General features: G+C 42.2%; 1 protein-coding gene across 8 annotated transcripts in view; it reads left to right on the forward strand.

Annotated features, from left to right (window-relative positions):
• The window catches only part of ppp3cb (protein phosphatase 3, catalytic subunit, beta isozyme), a 35,102-nt gene that overhangs the window by 577 nt on the left and 10,364 nt on the right, over positions 1-24,161 (forward strand). For 6 of the 8 annotated variants that reach the window (XM_042419659.1, XM_042419660.1, XM_042419661.1 and 3 more), the window contains exons 3-6: positions 15,648-15,848; positions 18,448-18,572; positions 20,141-20,252; positions 22,938-23,083. In XM_042419659.1, coding sequence (XP_042275593.1) covers positions 15,648-15,848; positions 18,448-18,572; positions 20,141-20,252; positions 22,938-23,083 — 584 coding nt within the window. Of the gene's footprint in view, positions 1-3,010; positions 3,266-3,612; positions 3,893-15,647; positions 15,849-18,447; positions 18,573-20,140; positions 20,253-22,937; positions 23,084-24,161 lie in introns of those variants that run through there. The other 2 variants (XM_042419658.1, XM_042419664.1) reach the window with 2 other exon arrangements.

The following is a 24,161-nucleotide window of genomic DNA, read 5'->3' on the forward strand; positions in this document are numbered from 1 at the left end:
AGTAACAGAAAACTGATATTTCATCCTCAATCCTCGGCCTCCATTAACCTCAGAACAACACTTCTTTTGTTTATTACAGTGATGGACAAGCAAACACGTTGTTGCAAGTAACAAAAACACAATAGGGGTAGTATAAAGATCAGTCTTCTGACCTTTACCAGCATCTCCCCGTGTCCTCATGTCTGCTCACTTGCAGCTCTCCCAGGCACTTGCCTTGCCTGCAGCGGTGCCGGAGAAATACACAAACAATACCGTCCTTTCAAGCTCGCAAAACATGACACATCTTCGACGTACAGGAATAAAAAATACAGGAGAAGCGACTGAATATACGCCACTACTAATGAACAGAATGTAAAGTATATGAAAATCTACTTTTCAATATAGTAGTGTAGTGTCTAAAAAGTTGTCTCATATACATATTCTTAACACTGCCATAACACAAAGGCCCAAATGCAAGCCAAACATATACACATTTCATTTAAGTCCATATTAAGGCATACAAAAATAATTGCATCCTCATATTTACAAGAAAATGGTTAAGCCACTTATAGTAAGAAGCTAAGTAAACCATTCCTAATGAATAGTGGTATTTATCCACATAATTGCAGTATGGCATTTATCAGATTTTTATGCAGTAGGCCTGTAATATACCTCCTGTATAACCTGCATGTGCCTTACTTCTCTTCAACAGCACAGAAGTCTTTAAGATTTTAAGGCCACAAGAATATTTTCCTCCATTTCATAATTATTCTTAAGCTTTCAGTGCCAATGAAATGTGTGGACAGTCGTCAGATGAAGCAAAAAAAAAAAAAAGAAAGCCAAAGTTGATTTGAAAAATTATTGCATTAGCAAACAAGCAGGAATCTTGGAATCTGAAACTGCCTCAGCACTGGTTATAATTTAATGAAGAGGTGACATAGTGATTTTTGACTCTGAATGAGTTTATCTTTTTAAGCAAATGTTGACAAGTGGTTTGGTTATGTCTTCTGTTCCACGATATTTACACTGGTCCAGAAACTCCAACTTCTTACTGTGGAAGTTCAGAGTGAACATTCACAGTTGTGCTGAACTTGTTTCTTTACCTGGTTTTATAGTGTCAGACGACACTTTTATGTCTGGCTATTTGAGACTAAATGCCCAAAGTGTGACTGGTTTTATTGGTAGACAGGCAGACATGTTACCCCAATAATAACGCTATTTGTCCCTCTTAAATTAAATATATCATGTACAACTATCCCGGTGACTTTGGTGACCCCCTGACTTTTCTTCCAAGTGGCACCTGGTGATCAAAAGTTAACTCAAAAACTTTCCATCAAAGTCTGTTCATCTTCAGCTGTACTAAACATTAAAGCCCCAACATGTAGAAATGTTATGTGAACATCCAATCTTTTAATTATTTGGATGCCACAGATTATTATTTGCAGAAAAATTTAGACAATTTTCATTCTTCACACAGCTTTTTCTTGCACCTTTCGTGTGCATAACTGAATGCAACAATATAAATGCCTCCCAGGTATCTGAGTCTTCTTTCACCAAAAGAATAACACAAAAACCTGTCCACATTTCATAGATTATTGCATCTCACTCGTCTCAATGAAGGCTGGCTTTTCACCCCACCTGTGAGTGTGGCTGTTCAGGCAACACGTCATAGGAACTAGCTCTTCTCAAACACGTTCCTGTCTTATCACTAAGAGCTGCAAAAGTCTGAAATCCTCTAATCCTAAATGTAGGGCTCAAAGCACAATGGATCTTAAGCATAGTAGAGGATCACAAACAACAGCTGAGCCTGACAAAGTACAGCGTAGGGGCCAGATGAACTCTAAAACGGATACTGACAGACAACGGACATGGTTTCGTGTTTTAGTGTCTGCATATAGGCAGACATGTTCACACGTGCAGCTGGCAAGTACAGTCCCAGCGTCATAAACTTTGGACCCTCAAAGCTATGTGGACACTATATAACAGTGTAAAGCTGAGTCAGAGATGTACAAACTGACTGCTGCACGGAGGTGAAACAGCATGGCCTCTCCTCTGGTGCTACCCTCTGACCAAGCTTTATTTATTGTAGTGTAAGTAAGTAAGGAAAGCTTTCTCTCTGTTATCCAACCAACATTTTTTTGATATGTGCGTGTGTGTGTATGTATATGCTTGTACACATATATTTATGTTTCTGTGTAGATATGTATTCATTTGTGCACATATTTGTTTTTATCAGTTGTTGCCGGATTTCACTTTGTGTGTTGTTTTTGGATACAACATCTATTTCTGTCACTATTTAATGATGTGTAAACAAAAACACACTCTGTGCTTATTCTTTCACAAGATCAATATAATGTCACGTCTCATGAACTCCTACACTTCCCTTAGCCTTTGGTTTATTCAGTCATATCTCATAAAAGGAAAACACTGAGTAGCCCATAGACCACGTGATCATCTGCCAACCAGCCTACTGTGCACTTATACGCACACAAGCACAAACACACACTCCTCAGAGCTGTTGTAAAGGGGGGAAGCCCTGTAATCAATGCCTCCACAGGATGGCAGTATGAGTCTGAATGTGTGCGTGTGTGTGTGTGTGTGTGTGTGTGTGTGTGTGTGTGTGCGTGTGTGTATGTGTGTGCTCCCGCGTGTGAGTGAGTGAATCTGCGTGGGAGTTCCTTCTTTCGCCATTCCGGGGTGTTGCCAGCTTCACGGCACCACTTGCAGAGGCGTCCTGGAGAGGTAGAGCCTGCGCGTCTCTTCTCTCTCCAAGGCGTCCCTTCGCCCTCTAACCTCCAGAGTCCGTCCCCCCTCCCCACCTCCCTCTACTCCTCCACCGCCGCCGCCGCAACACCAGAACCACCACACGCCAGCGCGTCCCCCCCCCCCACCCGCCCCAACCTCCCCCATCCTCTCCCATCCTCTCCCCCCCCCCCCACCCCACACACACACACACACACACCCTCAAAAAACAAATTCGGGATCCAAGCATGCCACAACAGCAGCTAGGTATCCGCCTATCCTCCCCCAGAGTCACCGCAGGCGCAGCAGCAGGCTTCCCCCGTCCGAGAGAGCGCGGAGACTCCACCGAGTGATGCCACTACTGCAGCAAGAAAAGCACCCAGCTACCGCGCATATTCTCGACGCCTGCCGGAGGACCCGACACCACAATCTCGGCCCTTGACAGAAGAAGAGAGGCCCCCCCCTACCCCCCCTCGGCTTCGTTCCCGTCCCGACTCCAGGATGTCCGACTGCAACGCAAGTCCCACCGACCGGGTGATCAAATGTAGGCATGCCAAATCCTGCACGGCCAGTGAGAGCTACCTCTGTGCCAATAATTCTGCTGTAACTCATCGTTTTTGGGTTTTTTTGTTTTTTTTCTGTTTGCATCCCTGTCGTTGCACCAGTATCTCTTATTCGCACGTTTTTTCTTGTTGTTTTGAGTCCATCCCTCTTTATTATTATAGCACCTTATAATAAATGAAGCCTAGTTGGCTGGCGAGTCACCATGCATGTGCCTCTGAACCTTTTAAGGGAGGGAGGTGGTGATGGTGGTGGTGATGGAGGAGAAGGGGGTGGGGGGTATCCAGCACGATACGCCATAATCAGGGTCTTCCCTCGTTATTCTATTAGAATTCACCCCCTCACCGAGCGGAGGCATTACCCCATTTTCTAACGGGGGGATGTCTCTCCCTCTATGTATAGCCAAAGCTATTGTGCGACACCCTGTGCTGCATGAGCTCCATTTACGCGCTCCACTCCTAGTGGTGGTTTCGTGTTACTGAATAATACCCTACAGAGACACCGAGAGAGTGATAGAGAGAGGAAAAGGCAAGGGAGAGAGGGAGATGAGCGTCTTGTTCCAATGAAACATCAAGCAGTGTGACGATGACAGCGAAAGGCAGACATAAAGGTAAATAAATGTTACGCATAACCTGCGATCTTTGGTGTTTTTCGGTGGTGCCGTGGATGTGGATGGTGTCACGGGATGATGTTGCATGTAAGCATCGGTGTAAGGAGAGAGAGAGAGGGGGAGAGAGGGAGGGTAGGATGCTATGGGGGACTTGTCACTCGGAGACTCTGAAGGATTTTCGAGCTTTCTGCCTTAGTGTTCATGTACTGTATCTCTTGCTGCACGTAACAGTGATGCCTCTGTGTTGAGATGTGCCGACTACCTCCATACGGTGGCCTACATAGGCGATCTAGTTTTATTTTAAGCCAAATCTCAACCAAAGTCAGGTAATCGATTCGTTAAGCTAAATGGCAGGTAGAGTGACAACTTTGCGAGGCCCCGTGCGCGTCTTCATACCCGTGAGTTTGGTTTTAATCATATAGGCCTATAGCTTGAAATCAGCCTGATGTTTGCTGATGTGACGTTTAAAAGCCACGAGTGCACACGATGGGTGTACGAGTCGTTTGAAGCCGACGTTTTCTCCTTAAAGGCCTGAATGTCAGCGGGTGATTGTGCTTCTCCCGTGCGTAACGTTCTTCCACGTCTCCGTAAAGGTCTCCCTGGCTTCCCCCTTCTTGTTTCCCCGAGTGTCAAATGAGAGACAAAATGGAGTTTAGGGATGCTGGGCTGCGTATCCGAGTCTGTTGCCCGACGATGGTGATGCGTGCCGCCCTAATGGTGTTATTGCATCATTGGATTATAGAATATTTAATGTGTTTATGAGAGTGTCTGTTTCTGCTTTACGCGTGGGCGGCTGTAGGCTATAGGAGGTGGGGGGGTGAGGAGGGGGGGGGCGGGGGGGCGGGGGGGGGCTCCGCTCGGGTTACGATCCACGGAGCTTGCACAGATTGTCGTGCTTATCGGGTCACAACAAGGCTGGCATGGCAGCGGCGCTTCCACGCACACAGCCTGTCACATGCGAAGATGCCTGGCTGCCCGTCTCTCTCCCACTGGCTCCCCTTAATAAACTCACAAGGTCTCTCTGCCGGAAGAAGCGGAGCTGACAGTTGGATGCGTCGCTCGGGCATGCCCCGGTATTCCGTGCGTGCGTCGTGCTTAGGAGGGGGGGTGGGGTGGGCTGGGGGCGTGAGGGGAGGGGGGCTCTTGCAGTTTTTGCACGTACGACTTCAGGACTGCATGTGCATATGCCTACAGTATGGCTGTGTGTGTATGTGAGTGTGTGTAGCTACATGGATGCAGATGTGCAGGGGCGGTGCTAGGAATCTGGATCCCCTGAAACAATACTGAATTAAAACGCCCCCCCCCCCCCCCCTTTCCTCCAAACAAGTATCTCCCTTTACATGTGTTTGTGTATTTTTACATCTTCATTACTGTTTGCATGTGTTTTGTAATGCAGCTGGGCCACTGGAGCTCAGCTGCCTCAACACTAGAACAAACTAAGCAGCCTGTTTGCATCATCCATCACAAACACAAACACAGACACACATATAAATGCACATTCTCATGCAGCAAAACAACACAGCAATTCATCAGTCAGGTGAGAATGATTTAACGTGTACAGGGCTGGAGAGAGATGGGGGCATCAGTCAAAGGGACGTCACTCCTGCCCGGATAGACTGCTCAGTAGTTCCCCGCGTTATGGATTTTAGCGGTGTTCAGCGGATAGAAGTGCACAGAGATGGAGCCAAAGGACAAAGCATACCGAGAGGAACGGGCAGAGAGTGTGGGGGCGAGGTGAGGGAGAGAGGGAAGGAGAGAATGTGACAAGGCCACGGAGGAAGTGAAGTAGCTGGAGCGAGAGAGAGAGAGAGAGAGAGCGATAGAGAGGCACAGAAAGAGAGGAAAAACAGCAAGACAAGGGAAGTGGTGTTTCACACTGTTGAGTGGCAGGATGGCATCCTCTGACTTAACCAATGGACTTCTCACACCCTATTTGAATCACTTATCATGCAAACCCGTCTGTGTGTGTGTGTGTGTGTGTGTGTGTGTGTGAGAAAAACAACCAGGATTCAGAGGCAACATGTGAGCTCTTACTGAAAAGTTTAGTCTCTGCAAAGTTGTCCACATCTATAAGAAATTACTCCACCACATGCTTCCTTTTCAGTTGTACATAGTAAGGCAGGCTCAAGTAGGACAGAACAGAATATTTTAAAGAATGAATTCTGCTAATGGGACTTCACACCAGACCCACAACTGTATCTACAACAGGACTTTGTGGATCCTAACTGCTACCTTATTGTGTCTGTATTCACTGCTGCAAAAAGAAAACCCTTAATCAGCAGGAACCTTGGATATACAAAATGTGGATTTTATCTGTCAATAAACTGCCTAATCAATCCCACCAATAAAGATTTGTCAGCCAATCCATGCATGCAGGTTGGACCAGGAGCTTTGTAGGCATTTCATCTCACTGTCACTTGTCCAAGAATACTGAAGTGAGGGTCAAAGCAGTGCAGAAACAATCCATTGATTTCACTAAAAGTTCATCAACAACAATGTTGATTATCAATTAAATGTTAAACTAATAGCTGTCCTACTCTGACTGTTATCACATCTTTATTGCAAAAGGGTCTACAGAAAGGCTGCTGGGGTTTTGCAAGTGAACTGAGCCTCAGTGTAAAACATAGAACTTTTTTTTATTTTTAAATCAGTAGAATAGTGAAAAGGAAAATAATATCTCTATTTGTCACACTGTTGATAGCACGTAAGAAGGTGGAAAAACAGGTGAGGAAACCAACCAGTTGGAACACACATTTCACGTCATATCGTGTCTGGTAAACACAGTGTATGCGAATGTGCAACAGTGCAATCCAACAGACATTGATAATGGTGAACATTTTAGCTTATAAAACACAGGTGTGACTAATAACATTAACCACAGCTGCATTCGATTTAGGTGCTCCAGTGTCAGAGCTGTGGAAATGTGTATGTCGGCTTACTGTCATGGCTAACTGGTTCATCATACATCATGATGTTATTAGTTACACCTGTGCTTTATGCTACGACAAGTCAAACTGTGATACAACATAAAAATTGACCACAGGGCTGAATGAACATCACTCTGACTCAGTGTCAGCAAAAAAGTACACAATGAGCTTCGTAAAGAGGATTTAGGGTTTACTGCAGGGCTGTTGAGTTGCATCAGATTGTACAGTTGTACCTAATAAACTGGTAACTCAGTCTGTGATGCGGGTACTGCCTACATTATTACTTAGGCTTGAGTAAAAAGTAAACTATGTATATTTGAATGTGCTCACCATCATCTAAAGCATGAGGATACATTTTTCAGTAATCCAAAGTGGGTTATTGCACGAAAAAACACTCATTATTGTGTCCATAGCTTCTCATTATGTTGAAACACAGGTTACGCTTAAAGTCTTGTCATCAGAATCAGAATCAGGTTTATTGCCAAGTAGGTTTGCACATACAAGGAATTTGCCTTGCTGTTGTTGTGGTGCCAAACAGTAAAAAATATACACAAAATGAAGTAATCTAAATAATATAAAAAGAACGAAAGAATTTACAGAAAAAAATATGTAAAGCTGAGCTGCTACAGGTTTAAATTTTAAATTGTAGAGAATGAGATGAGATGTACAAAATATTGAACAGGAGTAAACTGTGTAATTAATAATAGTAGTGATAATAATATAAATTGTGTTAATGTAATGCACCATGTTAGATCAAAGATCACAGATGTGCAAATATAAGATTATGGGGTCTTAAGTTAATATAATGCATAGTGTCTGTGGGTTAGATAGAGTCCGTGTCAGTGGGGGTCCCGGGTCTTGTTGATGTATCCGGCTGTAGACGGGAAGAAACTGTTCTTGTGGCGTGACACATCTCAGCTTCTTGCCAGAGTCTGTCATTATTTGCTAACAGGAGTGCATTCCTTTTGCTGAGTTTTTTGTTGTTATTCCAGAAACAATTCAGGATGATTTAAAACTAACAAACCATCCAGCATCAGCTGCTACACTTGTCACTTTTAGGATATTATAATTTGACTACTTAGCATACTGTATGCATGTTAGCATATACTCAGTACACAGCTATATAGACACGATTTTGCCAAATGATTGCTTAAGGCGAGCAATGTGTCAAACTGCCTTAAAGTCTTTGTAGTCACAGCCTGATGATACAATTTAGAAAGAGCAAAAGCAGTTGGATCATTTCAAACATGTCCTCACATGCTATCATGTCCTCAAATAACAAGCATCATTAGAATTCCTTAATCAGACCAAAGGCCTAACACCCGTGACTCACATTGAGGAAGTAGTTCCTATTAAGAAAATACAGTTTCAGTGTGAAAAAGTAGTGTTAATCTTTTGTAAGTTTAGACCTTTTAAACATATCCATGAATGTGTGAGGAGCGTTCACCAAAGCTGAGTGGAGCCATATCCAATATGCACACATGCATGTATGCATTCATGCATGCACAAGCGCACGCACGCACACACACACACACACACACCACCTCTGGCAAGGCTCGGGGCACACTGGGCATATTTCCTTTTAGTGTAACATGCTGTCCCATTCCCTCATGGTTCCCTCAGAGCCCTGTGTGTGTGTGTGTGTGTATGTGTGTGTGTGTGTGTGTGTGTAAAAGAGGGTTGGATTTGGTGTTGTCTCGTGAGCCAGGGGTCCCACCTTGACAGGTCTCTGTGTGCCATGTGGGGAGGGTGGCAGGGCACGGGCTATTTATAGAGGAGGTACTCCAGAGAGAGAGAGAGAGAGAGAGAGAGAGAGAGAGAGAGAGGGATTGTCTAATGAGGACAGGCTGTTAGGGGATGGGCCGTTGTTTCTGTTCGTGTGTGTGTGAGTGTGTGTGTGTGTGTGTGTGTGTGTGTGTGTGTGTGTCTGTGTTCACAGATGGTCCTTCATGTGTGTAGTGTGCATTAATTGAACGACTTCAAACGCATCTTTAGTTGTCCCCCCACCACCACCTTCAAAGACCCATGGATCTGTGTTAGCTGATCTGGGTCAAAGATGGTAGATAAACACAGACACACACACACACATACACACATAATACGCATGCGAACAGTCACATCCCTCCTCTCTCATATACACCCCAATTTTTGCTCTCCCTCTCTTCTCATCCGCTGCTCTCATTCTTTCATCCCTCAGTTTCTCCCTCCTTCCTTTATTCATGCAGAGACAGGCAGCGGGATGAACTGATCTCGGGAGATGTGTGTGTGATCACTTTAGATGAGGTCCTGTAGAGGGCAACACATCTAACATACAAACGCACACACACACACACACACACACACACACACACACACACACACACACACGTACAGGCGTTCCATCAGTTCTGGTCAATGTCACTGGATGAACACCAGACAGATACAGTCTGTGCATAATGTTGCACTGTAATGAATTGATTCACTGCCTGCATGTTGCGCATATAGGTGCCATTACTGTATATGCATCAGTAAGTACTGCTCTTTATTTGCAGTGTGCAGCCCCAAAGATGATTTCTTTACAATTATCTGACAAGCAGTTGATTGAGAATCACAATCTATGCCTATGTAGTCACATCTTGCAACATTTGGAGGACAGGCACAAATGAGGACAGATGGATCACGGGTGACTTCTACAGTCATTTCTGCAATCTGTCTGTTCTCGCTTCCCGTCACTTCCTCCATCCTGCAGCAGTCCCTCTGATTGTGAATGGCGTGCCCGTGTTATTAAAACTGATGGAATATCCACATAATTAACTTTAGCCATTAGGAAAGGGTGCACACAATAACGAGATGATTCTGATCAGATTCTGCTCCAGTTAGGCTATTAGGCCAGCCCAAACAAATTTAGGAGATTTGGTTGAAAGCTATGTCATAGATTTTCTCTCAGGCTCCCCCTCGCTGCTCTGTGATGTTGAGATTTTTGGCTGAGCTGGCAGCTTTGGCGCTTAATAAATTCCACACCAGGGAGTTCAGCTGTGGAGAGTGGGCCAGAGGACAAAAACAGTAGAAAGTACTTTAGGAAGTAGCTGAAAATGCCTTCACCTCTTTGCTCATCTTGCACCTCTTGGTCCATCTCCCCTCACATGCACGCACGCCATGCATCATGTGACTGGTTGCTTCAGTGAAAAGGACAGTTCTGGATGAATTGCATGCTTCTCGCTTGACTTGCCTCCACTACAGAGAGTGAAGTTCACTGTGTTCATCATCTTTGCTCAGACACAGGGCAGCTTTGACTCGCACTGCGCCTTCAGAAAGCAAGTTCCCTCCCAAAGTTGACACAAAGTGTTAAAAATGCCTCAGAGAAGCAATTGAGAGAAATATACCCACTGTCACTTTACTGGAAGTGTAGCATTTATGGTCTGAGCTTACTGTATATCAGACTAAAACCACCTCCACACTGCTGACACTGCTAAAGCAGGATAAATGATGTTAAACTTATTCTGACACTATTGTATCACTTTTTTTTATCCAATATTTGATTTTCACACTGCTCAGAATGGATAGATGACTCCACAAAAAAACTTCTTAATCCATAGTTTGTCCATAGGTAGCCTATAGAGAGCCAAAGTAATGACACCATATTCGGGCTAGCCTCTACTCCACTAACTTCTATAACTCAATGCTTTCATTGATCTTTCTGAAAAAATAAAGCACATACCGAGAGTTTAATTTCCATATTCTAAGACAGTTTGGCATCCACTACAGCACTTGCTTTTAGAAATGGAAACCTTGGTGATTTTTAAACAAGGATTTTTTTGTGAACATGCAAAAAACTACAGCTCCCATGAAAATCTGACTGTGATACTAGCATCATCATAACCTGATTTTGTCTATTAAAGACATTTTTTCCAACTTTTTAGCCGAGATATCTGCTATCTAAAAACGTCCACACGTGTCCTGCTGACATTACAGATAATACAGATGTCTGAACCAACCAACTTTACATATGAAGTGAAACACACAACATAGACCTACTGTTGAGTCAGGTTATGTTCCCAGGCTGGATTTTTATTTCCATTATTACAAAAGTCAATGTGATTTTGAATGAGTTTTTTTCTTCTGGAGCAGAAGTGGGAAGTTCTGGTTTCACCTGGGCTCTCTATGAGCCATTAGCCATTAGCCACTAGCTATTAGCTATTAGCTAGGCCATGCTGATATTTAGTTTATGTGAGCCCTTGTCCTTTGTTTCCAGTTGCTGCAAAACTTTGATTTACTGTTGCTACATTTACAAGATTCTGCACTTCTATAATTCCTTTATATACAACATCAACAATAAATCAGCAAGTCCTCATCTGCAAAAATTTTTAATTAATCCCATCTCTCACAGTTTTTACCTGCTTGTCATCTTTACACAACATCTCAAGCCAGAACAGGCCCTGTTTTATGCCAACATTATTTGTTCATAGTATTTGTTAGCTTCAGAGGCTAAAGGTGTTGGAATTCATCCTCAAACTACCACAAGATCACATAAGTTTGTGGTCAATTTGTCTTATATTCAAAAAGGATAACTCAGTGTGAGACCAGAAAGGTCTGCCGTGCCTTCTGCTGACAATATCTGGTATAACAGTGTTTGTGTGTTAGTGCTAGCTTGAGTGTGTGTATCAAGCTCACAGGATTAGTTGTCCCATTAGTCTCTGTAAGTACAGCACAGTGTTTTCAAGGCAAAAGGGACAGCCACTGCTCATGTTCATGTTGATGACTGAAAATGTTATATCAGTGACACACATCTGTGATGAGAAGTAAGAACTCTAATGACATGCCTGCCCAAAGACTCCTTATTCTGATTTGTAGTTTGGCAGCACCAGGCTGAGTTACAGTCAGTAAATATTCTCTCAGGAAGACAAAAGTCAAACAAAAATATAAGAAGTTGGAGCGCTACAGAGGGGAATTCCTCCTGCAGGGGCTTTGACTTTGAACAGAAGATATCGCAGTGTTGGGAAAGACTGTGACAGGGTGGAGTTTTGTTTTTGGCCGTTGTACTAATAGACTGTTAATATTTGAAGTTAATCTAGGAAAGACTTCTTTCAGGATGATGCCTGCAATGCAGAACTCCTATGTGAGTTTTGACAGCTTTTGTAATAACTGTGCACCAGATTAACAATGTTTCTAACTGGATGCTAAGACATAAGAGGAACATTTTAAATATCGATAATAATGGTATCAGTGCATCTCTACATATATCAACAACTACCTATTTAATTATCCAAAAATGATCCCTGTGGCCCTGTCTTCTTGCTGCTTAGTTTGCATCATTTCTCGTGCACCAAACAACTACCCAGACTAGCGATATCTCTCTGGTCTCACATAGCAACTGTAAATAGACTGGTCTCTCCAGACCACTTGAAACTACTCAGTGTATTGAAATGGCAGTGGGTGCAATTAGTTCTACACAAGCTCAAGAACAAAATTTGTACAGAGTCTGTACTTGTTGCCTCCACATGACACAATGATCCTTCGTTAGATAATAAAAAGACAGTTTTTTTCGTACAGACTTGGGAAAAAAGGATTTTTGTCTCTGAATTCCTTCCTTTTTAAGGTGATAAAGCCATAATTGTGTTTGTGTGTGTGTGTGTGTGTTTCAGGGTCACTGCAGTTTGAATGTAATCGTTGAAATTGAAGTAGAAATCTATTGTGATAAAAATGTTGATAGTGAGAATGAAACACAGTTAGCCATCAACTGTAATTATTCATATTTTGAACTGACAGTCAATGTGAGTGTGAACTTTTTGTTTTTCTTGCTGCTTAGTAGGAGCTCAAGCCTTTTTTTTTGCCAAAAAAATACCAAATGTTTCTGTCAACCTTTATCATGCTAGCCTTGCTCCAAACATATTGATGGAGTCCTTTACAAATTTAGTTAATCACAAAGGGTTTCAGCAAGAAATGACCAGAATACACAAACTAAAATGATCACAACTCTTTGATATGAGGTCAGTGCAATGTGTGTCATCATCAACCATTTTCATGAAATAAATCATCATTTGCTTTATTCATTTCCTTCTAATTTAGTTATTTTATTTAGTAAAATCCAGTCCAGGACATTGAAGTAATAAGATACACAGATGCACAGACCTTCAGATGGCCCACAAAATGGTTCAAATGTGATTATCAGTTGTACCACTGAATACATCTAATATACCGTACTTCTGATTATAAATGAGGGTGCTGTATTTAATGTAAACGCATATCTTCTGCACTAATGTTGACCTCCAAGCTTACAAATGCATAGCGCAGAGCATCTGATTCTTACAAACATTATTTTGATGAAGAAAGAGCTGAACCGAAATGTTTCATAATTTCATATCAGAATTGCTATTTTAAATGAATATGAGGGTTCTTACAACTTAACCACAGAAAGCTTTCAGTCTTCAACCTTTTCATGTGGGCTGGAGCCTCTCAAGTAATATTTGTGCGCTTAACAAACAGTCAGTCATCAGGTGTGAAAGACCTCTTTGGTTTGACTGTGTTGGATCTGAACTTCTCCTCTTTCCATTCCCTAACTGCCAAGTATAGTTTTCCCAAGTATAGTTCCTTTCCCCAAGCTCTGTGTCTCTGCTGCTCTCTACTCTCTCATACCTGCCCTACTTTCACACTGCTCTCACAATTTACGAGTTTCACACTCCTTCCCTCCTGCTTCTCCCATCTCTCTCTCTCTCTCTCTCTCTCTCTCTCTTTCACACACGCACCAGAAGCCTCAGTTTTACCCCAAACCAGAAATATACCTACACACATCGAGTTCATGTGTATGTGCTACCTTCGAAAGACCGCTATAGCTTCTTTTCCACTTTGCATGGAGGTTCTTGTGATTTGTACAAACATCATTACAGTTTGTTACACAGTGTGGTGCAGTAATGTAGTACAGGACAGTGCATTACCGTACAATGAAAGAAGAGGGTTTAGCTGTTGTTTCATTTTATAAATAAATATGAAGTCACACAAATACCTACATGCATGAGTCATTTTTTTCTGGCTTATGTTCTCTGACAGCCTGGGGCGCACAAACCTCTTAAAATATTAATCAGTCCTAACCTGAAAGGCAAAACTGGTTTTAACATGTGGAACTGCTGCCCTGAAGAGATGGAAAGCAGACTCCTCATCTTGGCAGCTCGTGGTGTTCTGGGATGTCTCAGCGCGCTTGTGTGTGTTGTATTCAGTCTTAAGGTGTGTAAAAGTGTGGAAGGGTTTCGCTTAATCAGACCTAAGGTGCAAGTGGAGTGTCCTTTTGTGTCTGTGTGTCACAGCAGCCTCGGGGTACCTCCAGATGTATTTTGGTTATGGTGATACAGGATGTTCAGGGGTGTCAGGATGCTTAAAGTTCTGTTCTTGTTTAGTGTGATCCAGGATTTACTACCAACAAAAAGCTTAATACAAATCCCCCTTTTTTTACATGTGAGATCCAAATGCTAGATCCTAGTCCTTTATTCTGAGAAAAGCTCAAAACCAGAGCAGGCTGTATGGTTTGTTATAAGCCATTTTAATATGAGAACATTTTAATACACCAACTTACACCTCACTTTTACACAGAAAGTGTTGATTTACGTCGATTTTAACTGATTTGATCAACATTTATCATGCTCCTCATGATGGTTTATTTAGCAACATTGGATAAATGTTGCTGATGTTTCTGTGGCGATTACATAAAACAATCTGGATCCATGTGGTTGTTGAGTTTTACTGCAAAAAAAAAGAGAATAAAAGAAGAAATGTGAATATAACGTTAAAATGTAATGATGGACATCAGTGTGAATGCTCGCCGAGGAGACTGTGGCCTGTTACAGTGACAGGAAGAGAGAGAAACAGCAAGAGAGAAAGAGGAGAGAAAAACAGAAAAAAAAAACAGAGGGGGCAAGAGGAGAGAGTGCAAAACAGAGACAAAGTGACAGAGAGTGAAAGTGTGTGTGTGTGTGTATGTGTGTGTTAGAGAGAGAGAGACAGAGAGAGAGCCAGGCCTAGTTTTTAGTATGTGATCTAGGCCATTATCTGTGTTAGCACTGGTGGGGCTCCAACAGACTCTGTGGATCCTACATAACAATACCTTTTATGAGCTTGTATGTGTGTGCGTGTGTGTACCACTGTAGGCTCACACACATATGCGATCATGCGTGTTAACGCCATTGTGCCATACATGATGTACGCATGCGCCCCTGCGCCTCTGCCTTTTGTTTCTTGCCACTGAGTTTGTGCCTGTTTGTTAAGAATGCCCGTGTATGTGTCTGCGTTTTGTCGAGTGTGTCTTCGCATGTGTGTATGTGACTCCTCACGTGCAGCTGTGCACTCTTGCTGTATCACCCCCGTCGTCAGTCAACCCCCCCTCTCCAGCAGCGCCCTGGGGGCCTTCATTATGTAAGAAAGACATTACTGCAGAACAGAGGCAGAGAGGCAGAGAGACATTACTGCAGAACAGAGGCAGGCAGCCCTGATAACTCTGGCAGCCCCTGCTTCAATACAACCCGCCTAGGCCCCCATAACTCCCTCACACACAGAGTCAAAGCCTGTAGCAGGATAATGTTGAGGATTGAGGGCTTGTAATATTTGTAGAGCTTGTCTAAGAATACAGGAAATATCAGTTAATCATGTTCTACATTATAATAAATGTTCTTCTCTTTTCTTTTGCATCAACTTCTCTCATTCCCTCTATAAACCACCTTATTTTCTACACCTCTGTGTTCAATTACTCCCTTTACATACATCCATACACCCATTCAAATGTTCCTCCTGTGCTATTTCTTAATATGGCTCAATCTCTCTTTCATATCTTCCTCTCTTTTCCATCTCCTCTCCTCCCTCCTCAGCGGTCCCCTTCCCCCTGGCCCACCGGCTGACCATGAAGGAGGTGTTTGATGCCGAGGGCCGGCCGCGGGTGGACCTGCTCAAAGCTCACCTCACCAAGGAGGGCCGGCTGGAAGAGGCCGTGGCCCTGCGCATCATCGATGAGGGCGCCGCCATCCTGCGCCAGGAGCGCACTATGTTGGACATTGAGGCGCCAGTCACAGGTATGGTATAGGGATGAGGAATCAGGGAGTGCTAAAATTTGAGGGGGAGGGTGATGAATGTAAATTAATCTGTAATTTAATCAGCGGAAAATGGTTAATAGCTGATTTAAAGCTTAACGTGATATCAGTTAAATACAGTGTGAAAAACTCCAGGCCACTCATATTAAAAAAGCTATGTGTGTGTGTATGCGCTTGTATTCATGCTTGAGTGACAGGCGAATAGATCACACACTTGCACAGTGAGTGCACAGATAGCAACAGTCAAACAGGGAGAAAGAGAGACATGGAGAGAAATGGAGCTGCAGAGCAAAAGGCAGAAAGATCAGTAATTATGTATTAATCAGATTCCATTCGTCGATTCATTAATCTGCCATATGTATCTGCCACCCTTTTAATATGAACTGTTGTTCGGTCGCACTTCACTGAGGGAACCAATTGGCACTTATGCGCCTCACAATAGCGGGTGCTTGCTTTGGTAATATCTGCATGTATTCCCCTGCCAGGGAAATGGTATGAACCAAGGAGGAGGAGGGGGAGATTGAAATCGATGGAGAACAAAATGGAAAACAAGTTTCTGAGACGATGACAGAGAAGACAGACAAGCAGGCGGGCAGACTCAGACACTCTCCACCTATTGACACTGCTTGGTTAATGTACCTGTGTGTATCTGCCTGTGTTTGTGTGTGCGTTTATGCAAATGCGAATAATTCTGTGTGGGTTGCGTGCCCACGCAGTGTGGGAACATCGCTCGGCTTTCACAGGTACAGATCCCCGGGGACGACGACAGATAGACAGGAAGATGGAGAGACAGTCGATCATAAGCAGCTTAGTGCAGAGGTTCTCAAACCTGCTCGTTCCCAAGGAGCAACATATTGATCCCTGTTTTCAAGTTTATCCACTTCTACAGATCCTGATCCAGAAACACCCACCTGAGAGGATTTTTTGTCTAAGTTAGCTACAATTGGAAATAGTCTTTAGTTTTTAGAGATAAAACTATGGCAAAATAATGCAGATATAATGCATATACAGTGTTGAGGAGAAGTTCTGAACAGTTTAGGACTTTGACGGAGTCTCTTTTTTAAAATGCGGAAAGATAGACCAACCTTGTGAACAGACAGGCAGGTGGACAGCTGACAGGCTTTTAGATGTCACACGAAGACTTCAGGGAGAATAAAGAGACAGGTCTTAGGAGGCAGACAGGTATGGCTCAATTTCACTCATGCCATTTTGGATTCCCAATTCCCTGTTCAAATTAAAGTGAATACTTTAGGAGTAGGCACAAAACCAGACATTAACATGGCAAGCAGATGGAGAGACAGACAGACGTAGCCAGTCAGACAGATGCAAAATGGCCATCGTAAAATGGCTGCAGAAGGGAACTATGACAGCAACTAAAAGTGAAAGGAGAGGCCAGACAGATGGTGAGGGAGGCGGATAGGAAGATGTACGCTGGCAGATCATACAGACAGTCCTGAAGTCTCTCAAAATATGAAGTATTCAGAATATGAAGTCTGATCTGAATTAGATCTGATAGTCCTGGATGTGAAATGGAACAAATCTGTGGAAAATGTTTGGGCCAGGAAAAGAGATGAGAATATTTAAAAAGCTTATAATGATTTACAGTAAAGAAGCAAGACACCAATAATTACTTGCTGTCAAGTCTCATTATATCCTGATTGGAATAAATGTCCGCTGATGTAAATGCAGTGATGGATGCTGTATTTTGAAACTTGAAGTGCAACAGCAAATGAGAGTACCACATAGGCACAGAAATAAATAACATTTTAGACATTTTAGCCAGATGAGGAAGAGTCTACAGCCATGCTAGCAGGTATGTGAGACTGTAGGCACAGTTTTACTTTAAGCTGAATGCTAACATCAGGATGCTAACATGAGCACAATAACAATGCCCACATGATGATACTTAGCAGGTATTATGTTTATCATGTTCACCATCTTAGCTTTGTGTGTTGGCATGCTAGCATGCTAATCAGCACTAAATACAGTAGTGGAGTTGAGGCTGATGTCATTAATTTTGCAGTTATTCAGGTGGTTACAAACCAAAGTATTGAACAAGTTAAAATTTTGTCTTGATGATGCTGCTAAATGAGAAGTTAGGGGATCACCAACGTTACAAGTCATCCCGAGGGGAACATGAGCGTGTGTACGAATTTACATCCCAATCCACCCAATAATTGTTGAAATACTTTAATCTGGAACAAAGTGGTCGACCATCAACTGACAGACATTGCCATCCATAGAGCCATGCCTACTAGCATGGATAACAACAAAATGAGAAGACCTTTCCAGATCCTTCAGGAATCCCTTTTCTGGCATGTAGGCATTTTTTAACAGGACATCTCAAAATGACTGGATTCTTCTATAAAGATCATTTTTGGCAGGATTTTTCCAAAATCTGTCATTTTGTCAGATAATTAGTGATGATTAGTGATGATATAGATCCACAGCCGGCAAAATGGAGCCACTGAAGCAGGGATGGACACACATTTGTTACAGTAACTGAATTATGGAAACTGGTTATGTGACTGCAGATCTACTGTGATGATGATCTTAACACTGTTGTGTGCTGTTTCCACAGTGTGTGGAGATATCCACGGCCAGTTCTTCGACCTGATGAAGTTGTTTGAAGTGGGAGGTTCTCCTGCCAACACACGCTACCTCTTCCTAGGGGACTATGTGGACAGGGGCTACTTCAGTATTGAGGTAAGAATGGACCCACTATCTCACTACCAGTGTGCATTTTTCACAATAGCATATACCTGGCCATGTTCTCATTTTATTGGTTATGCATTCATTAAGAAACATTGTAAGCTCGCTCTATTGTGTATACAGTAAGCTTATAACTAAATCAATGTCCATTATTGCCCAGAAGTCTATTATACACTTTCCATGGGCAAGGTTTATTTCACTGTTGAGGTGTATAGTTACAACACTGCGCAGTATTTAATGTATTATAAATGTACAAAAGGTACTTGAGATTAGCACTGACGCACCAGAATGTGTTTCTGATAATGTTCATACCAAGGTGATGTAATTTCAAATTCACTGACAGGGACTTACCATTATTAAGATCAGCTTTCACCCACTGTTCAGATTTAGTGGCATGTGTTTACCTACAGGACTATTTGGACATTTGATTCTTTATGTGAGTGCAATAAGGTAGTCTTGTGATTAGGTTGTCTGTCAGAAATGCATCACAGATGTGACTTGAATCCATAATTATACAAGCATATGGTGAACGCCTTTGTTTATTGAGCCACCGCATCATTGACATGGAGTGAGTTTGGAGGGGAGGGAGCAATATTTAGGCCACCTTCCTAACACACTTCAAGGGCACATAGACAGAGGACTTAATGTAGAGCAGGGATGCTACTGTGTAAAGGTGAGAGAACACCCTCTGATCCAGTTGTAGGGTTAACAAAGTGATAACAGTGAAAACATATTGAGTAATAGGCTGTCTGATTTTATATCTCACACACAACAACTGCTGTTTTCAATTCATTTTTTCCTGTTAATCATCATGGTTTGATTTGGGATGATTATTTTCAAAATCCTGTTTACGTCTATCTTTAGACAGGGGTAAGAACCAATTCGCTTTCAGCTCAATTAATTTAGGCAGCGGATGGTTCATTCAGAGAGGGAATTCCTAGTAACAGCTCCATCGTGATTCTCCGTGTCACGCTTTGAATTTCCAGTTTGAGTTTAATGAGGAGAACCTCACACAACCACTCACAAGCAATGGTGTGCTAAAGCAAACGCTGGTTTCACTGTGGTGTGTGGTTTAAAGGAACAGCTCAACATTCTGGGAAATACTATTCACTTTCTTGTAGGGAGTTGAGAAGAAGATTGATATCACTCTCACATCTGTCCATTAAATTAGAAGCTAGAGCCAGCAGATGGTTAGCATAGCTTAGCATAAAGACTAGAAGCAGGGGCAAAGAGCCAGCTTAGCTTTGTCCAAAGCTAAAAAAAAATTTTAAAAATCCACCTAGCAAGCCTACTGTGCTTGTATGACTGGACCTTACTTCCCCAAATGCCAAACTAATGCTTTAAGATAGGCAATATAATTGCATATGTTTCCTTAATAGAAGTGTATAATATAAGTAAATATGTGATTAGCTGAAATTGTTTTTACAATGCTAGCACTGATTTTTATAATGCATTATAAATGTATACAAAATTCATTCTGAGGTTACCTCCTTTTTGACAAGTTGTGAAGCTGTTGATCTCTAATCACTTTTTATGCTTTCTCTTCCCTGGTGAACATTTAGTGTGTGTTGTACTTGTGGTCACTGAAAATCCTCTACCCAAAGACGCTCTTTCTTCTACGGGGAAACCATGAATGTAGACATCTGACAGAATATTTCACCTTCAAACAAGAATGTGAGTAGCTGTTTTCTTTTACTATTATATGCTCTTCTTCTGTTTCTACCTACCTATCCCCCCCTACATTTCTGTCGTTTTCTTTTTCACTCTTTAACCTCATCCCATCTTACTCCCTTGAGTGTTATATATTCTTTCTGTTAAAGTTATTGTACAGTTATTTGCTTGATAAATTGATGATTTCTTTGGTCTACAAAATGTCAGAAAATTGTGAAAATATCCATCTTATAGTACAAGACCAAAAGATATCAACTTTATTAACTTTGGAGACTAAGAAAACCAGTAAATATTCACATCGGGGAAGCTGGAACAGAGAATTTTTGCTTAAACACTAATTTAAACAATAAATCGATTATCAGAATTGATCATTTGCTAAGCCTCTCCTCTCTCAGTTACTGTCGCTATGCCTGTCAAGTTTTTCATTCTCATATGGCATGTATGCAGTTAATGAGGCTAATAGTGGCAGCTATACCACTGAAATTCCTAGTATTTTTTGAAACAATGAGTCATTGACAATATGACAGAAGTAGACAAACGCAGGCTTCTCATTTTTGCCGGAGACCATCAATTTCGCCAGCTGAAATGAGCCAATTACGTTAACATTATGCTCGATGAGTTGGTTGATGATCCATGTAGAAAACATAGAAAGAAAGAAACGTCATTGGTCTTGTTTTCAGTGTTGTCCTTGTATTAGAAACATGATAAGGAAAAATGTAAGATACGACTGTTTCACCCTGTGTGGCTTCTTAGCTCACATACTTTGTCAAACGCTATTAGTGTGGTTAGTATATTTTTTATTACACAACCTCTAGTCCTACAAAATGTAGTTAGCTAATGAACTGCTCTTTGGTCTTGGAAGTAATAGTGAGTTAAGTTTCTCCAATATATAGCAAACTAGTTAGCTGGCCATTTGCAGCTTACATTAGAGCTGATCACACACTTCATTACTCACGCTTTTGTTGCTTTTTTGTATTTTTTGGTTTTGGAAAGGCTAAAAGACACCATTCTCCAAATCCTTTATGTATGGAGTATAGCTCTTACTACAGCCTCATACACACCACTTCCCATCCCCCCAAATTCCATCACCATCCGTCCTTCCTCCGCTTCCGTTTTCTGTTACTGGCAGTTTCTTCCCGCCCTCATTTCCCACACTCCAATCCATCCCTCCTCTACTCCTTCTCTCCTTCCTCATTTCCTATTTCTCTCTCTCTGTCTATTCTCCTCCTCCAGCTTTCATCCACCTCTTCCTCCCTCCCCCAGTATCTCTCCTCCTCTCTTCCTCTCTGACTCTCTCCTCTCCCTGTGTGTTTCGGCGTTCTGTCCGAGAGTGGGTGATTAGCAGCAAATTAATTTGGCCCTTAATGATTGGCTCAGGGACTTACTCCTCTGTGTCTGATTGGCCATGGGACGATGAAGCTAATTTCCCCTGGTGCTCGTAGCGAATAGTGGTCGCCCTCAATTACCATCTGCTGTGTGTGCGAGTGTGTATGTGTGTGTGTACCACAAGTGTGTGCAAGTGCATGTACTATGACTGTCTTCATAAATGTTTGAGCGTGTCAGTGTGTGTGTGGAATGAGTTGACAACTGGTGGACTAGCAATAATGAGCTCTTGCTCCACACAAGGCAGATGGAGAGGTTGACAAACACATTCCTCACTGTCTCACACTCACACTCACACACACACACACACACACACACAAATGCTTGCTACTGTACACTGGTACTCCGCAATACTGGCTTTGATTTGTGTACGTGTCGTTCTCATGTCCTCAAACTCTCCCCCGTCTCCTTCCCATCCCTCCTCTCTCCTCCCTCGTCATCTCCTCTCCTTCCTCTCTCGTTCTCTCACCGCTCTTAACCTCTCCGCCTTCTCCTGTCTCCTTCTATCAATCTCTCTCCTTCTCTCTTTATGAAATTATCATTCTCCCTTTTTCTCCTCCCTCCTGCTCGCTCTCATCCAAAATCCACCCTTCTCTCTTTTTCTTCCTCTCTCTCTCTCTCTCTCCTCCGATCTCCTTTCAGCTATTTTAATCCTGTGATATTGTTTTGTGTCAGATTTTATTGTAACGCCCATGTGTGAAATGTACTTTAAAGATGCTGCGTGTTGGATGTCTTCATTGATATCGCTGCCAAATCAAAGGAGTTTTTTATACATCAAAAAATCTGCCTCACAGTGTTTCTCCGCTGCTTCATGCTTACCTTTGGGTCAGATTTTGTTCACTAGAAAAAGAATTAGTCTTTGTTGCATTAATAATATACTATAATATAGAGCATTTTTCCACAAATGAACATTTCTTTTCTGAGAAGTGGCATTTTTAAATCATCTGAGAGCAGAGACACAGGTCATATGGGACTGTTGGAGAAGAGATGGCTGCATAAATTAGTAATGTGTAATGTGAAAATCCTATATGTTAAAGCTTTTACATCCAAGTGAACTAAATTATGTTTTCAGAGGAGCCGTACGAGTCTGTTTGAAGCCTTCAGACGACTGAGGTTCTTCAGATCCGTCCATGTAAAAGCTCCATGTTTGTTTGTTCTCTGCGCTCCTTGTGCAGTGTGAGACAGTGACAAGGACTGACTGTATGTTGGCAGGGATGATGGCAGTTCAAAGCATGTCAAAATGCACTTTGTCTCAAGTCTTGAAATATCTACCCCATCCCCACCCCCTCCTCTAACCACCTCCAGGTAAGATCAAGTACTCAGAGCAGGTGTACGACTCCTGCATGGAGGCGTTTGATTGCCTGCCCCTGGCAGCCCTGATGAACCAGCAGTTCTTGTGTGTGCATGGGGGGCTTTCACCAGAGATCCACACGCTGGACGACATCAAGAAGGTATAAAAAGAGGCACACACACACACGCACATACAATTTAGAGTGAACAATTCTGCCCAACAAAAGCAAAACACAATAACTACTTATTGGTCAGATTTGATGAAGACAAGAATCTGACTTTGTAGCATCTGTTTTACCATCCAAATCTCACCAAAATATTATGTCAAAGAAATGTATCATTTCAGAGAAAACAGCTTTTTAAATTTACAGTAACTACAAAACAAAGCTCACTTAAGACCAAGCCAAACTGCAGCTGTACTGGCTGTGTAGTTACTGCATTCTGGCTTTGTATGGTTGCCCAGGCTGTAGTAACTGCACTTTGGCTCGGTAAACTAGAAACTGCTGTCACACTTACTCTGCTACAGAGAGAGAACTGTGTTAATACAAAGCTAGCTGGTCTTAGCTAAAGCTAATACTACAGTCATTTATTGATTTTTCCTTAGTTGTGAATGAATAAAAAAACTGACACTCGTGTAATTCAGTTTGTTTGTCCACATGACTGTGGAAATGAGATAGTATTTAAATTCTATCACAATGGAGAAAACAGCTAAACCTGCTAATGCTAACTAGCCTAGCAGATCTCAGTGCGTGCCATCGCTCATCATTTGACATGGTGTGCTTAAGCTACTTTTAAATGTAAATTAATTTAATCCGTATGTACTATGGACTGTAAATAATCAAAGTTTGTTTTCCTAAATAAACCAGTTAAAATGTTTGAAGCTAAACACATATGCTAAAATCTAAAGGCAGAGTGCAGTATTTTGTGGGGTATTATGTATTTACAATAATGACCCTATAAAGGCATAAAATGAAGGCATTACAACCTTTCTAACTATTATGCAACTGGCCTGTCCATTTTTTTCTAAACTTCCCTGCTTCTGTGGTTACTGCTCTCTGCTTCTGGAGGGAAGAAGACACATTAGCAACAATATAAAATTATCACACTTCTGCTTGCTACAAAAAATAACATTGATCTAACATGTTGCAACTTATGTCGATAACAACTTTCAGTGTAAGTTTTTATACGATGTGTTGCATATTCAGAGGTTTCATAAGAAACAAATACCAGTGAATGAGA

Source organism: Thunnus maccoyii, chromosome 8 (genome assembly GCF_910596095.1).
Source record: "Thunnus maccoyii chromosome 8, fThuMac1.1, whole genome shotgun sequence".
NCBI lineage: Eukaryota > Metazoa > Chordata > Actinopteri > Scombriformes > Scombridae > Thunnus > Thunnus maccoyii.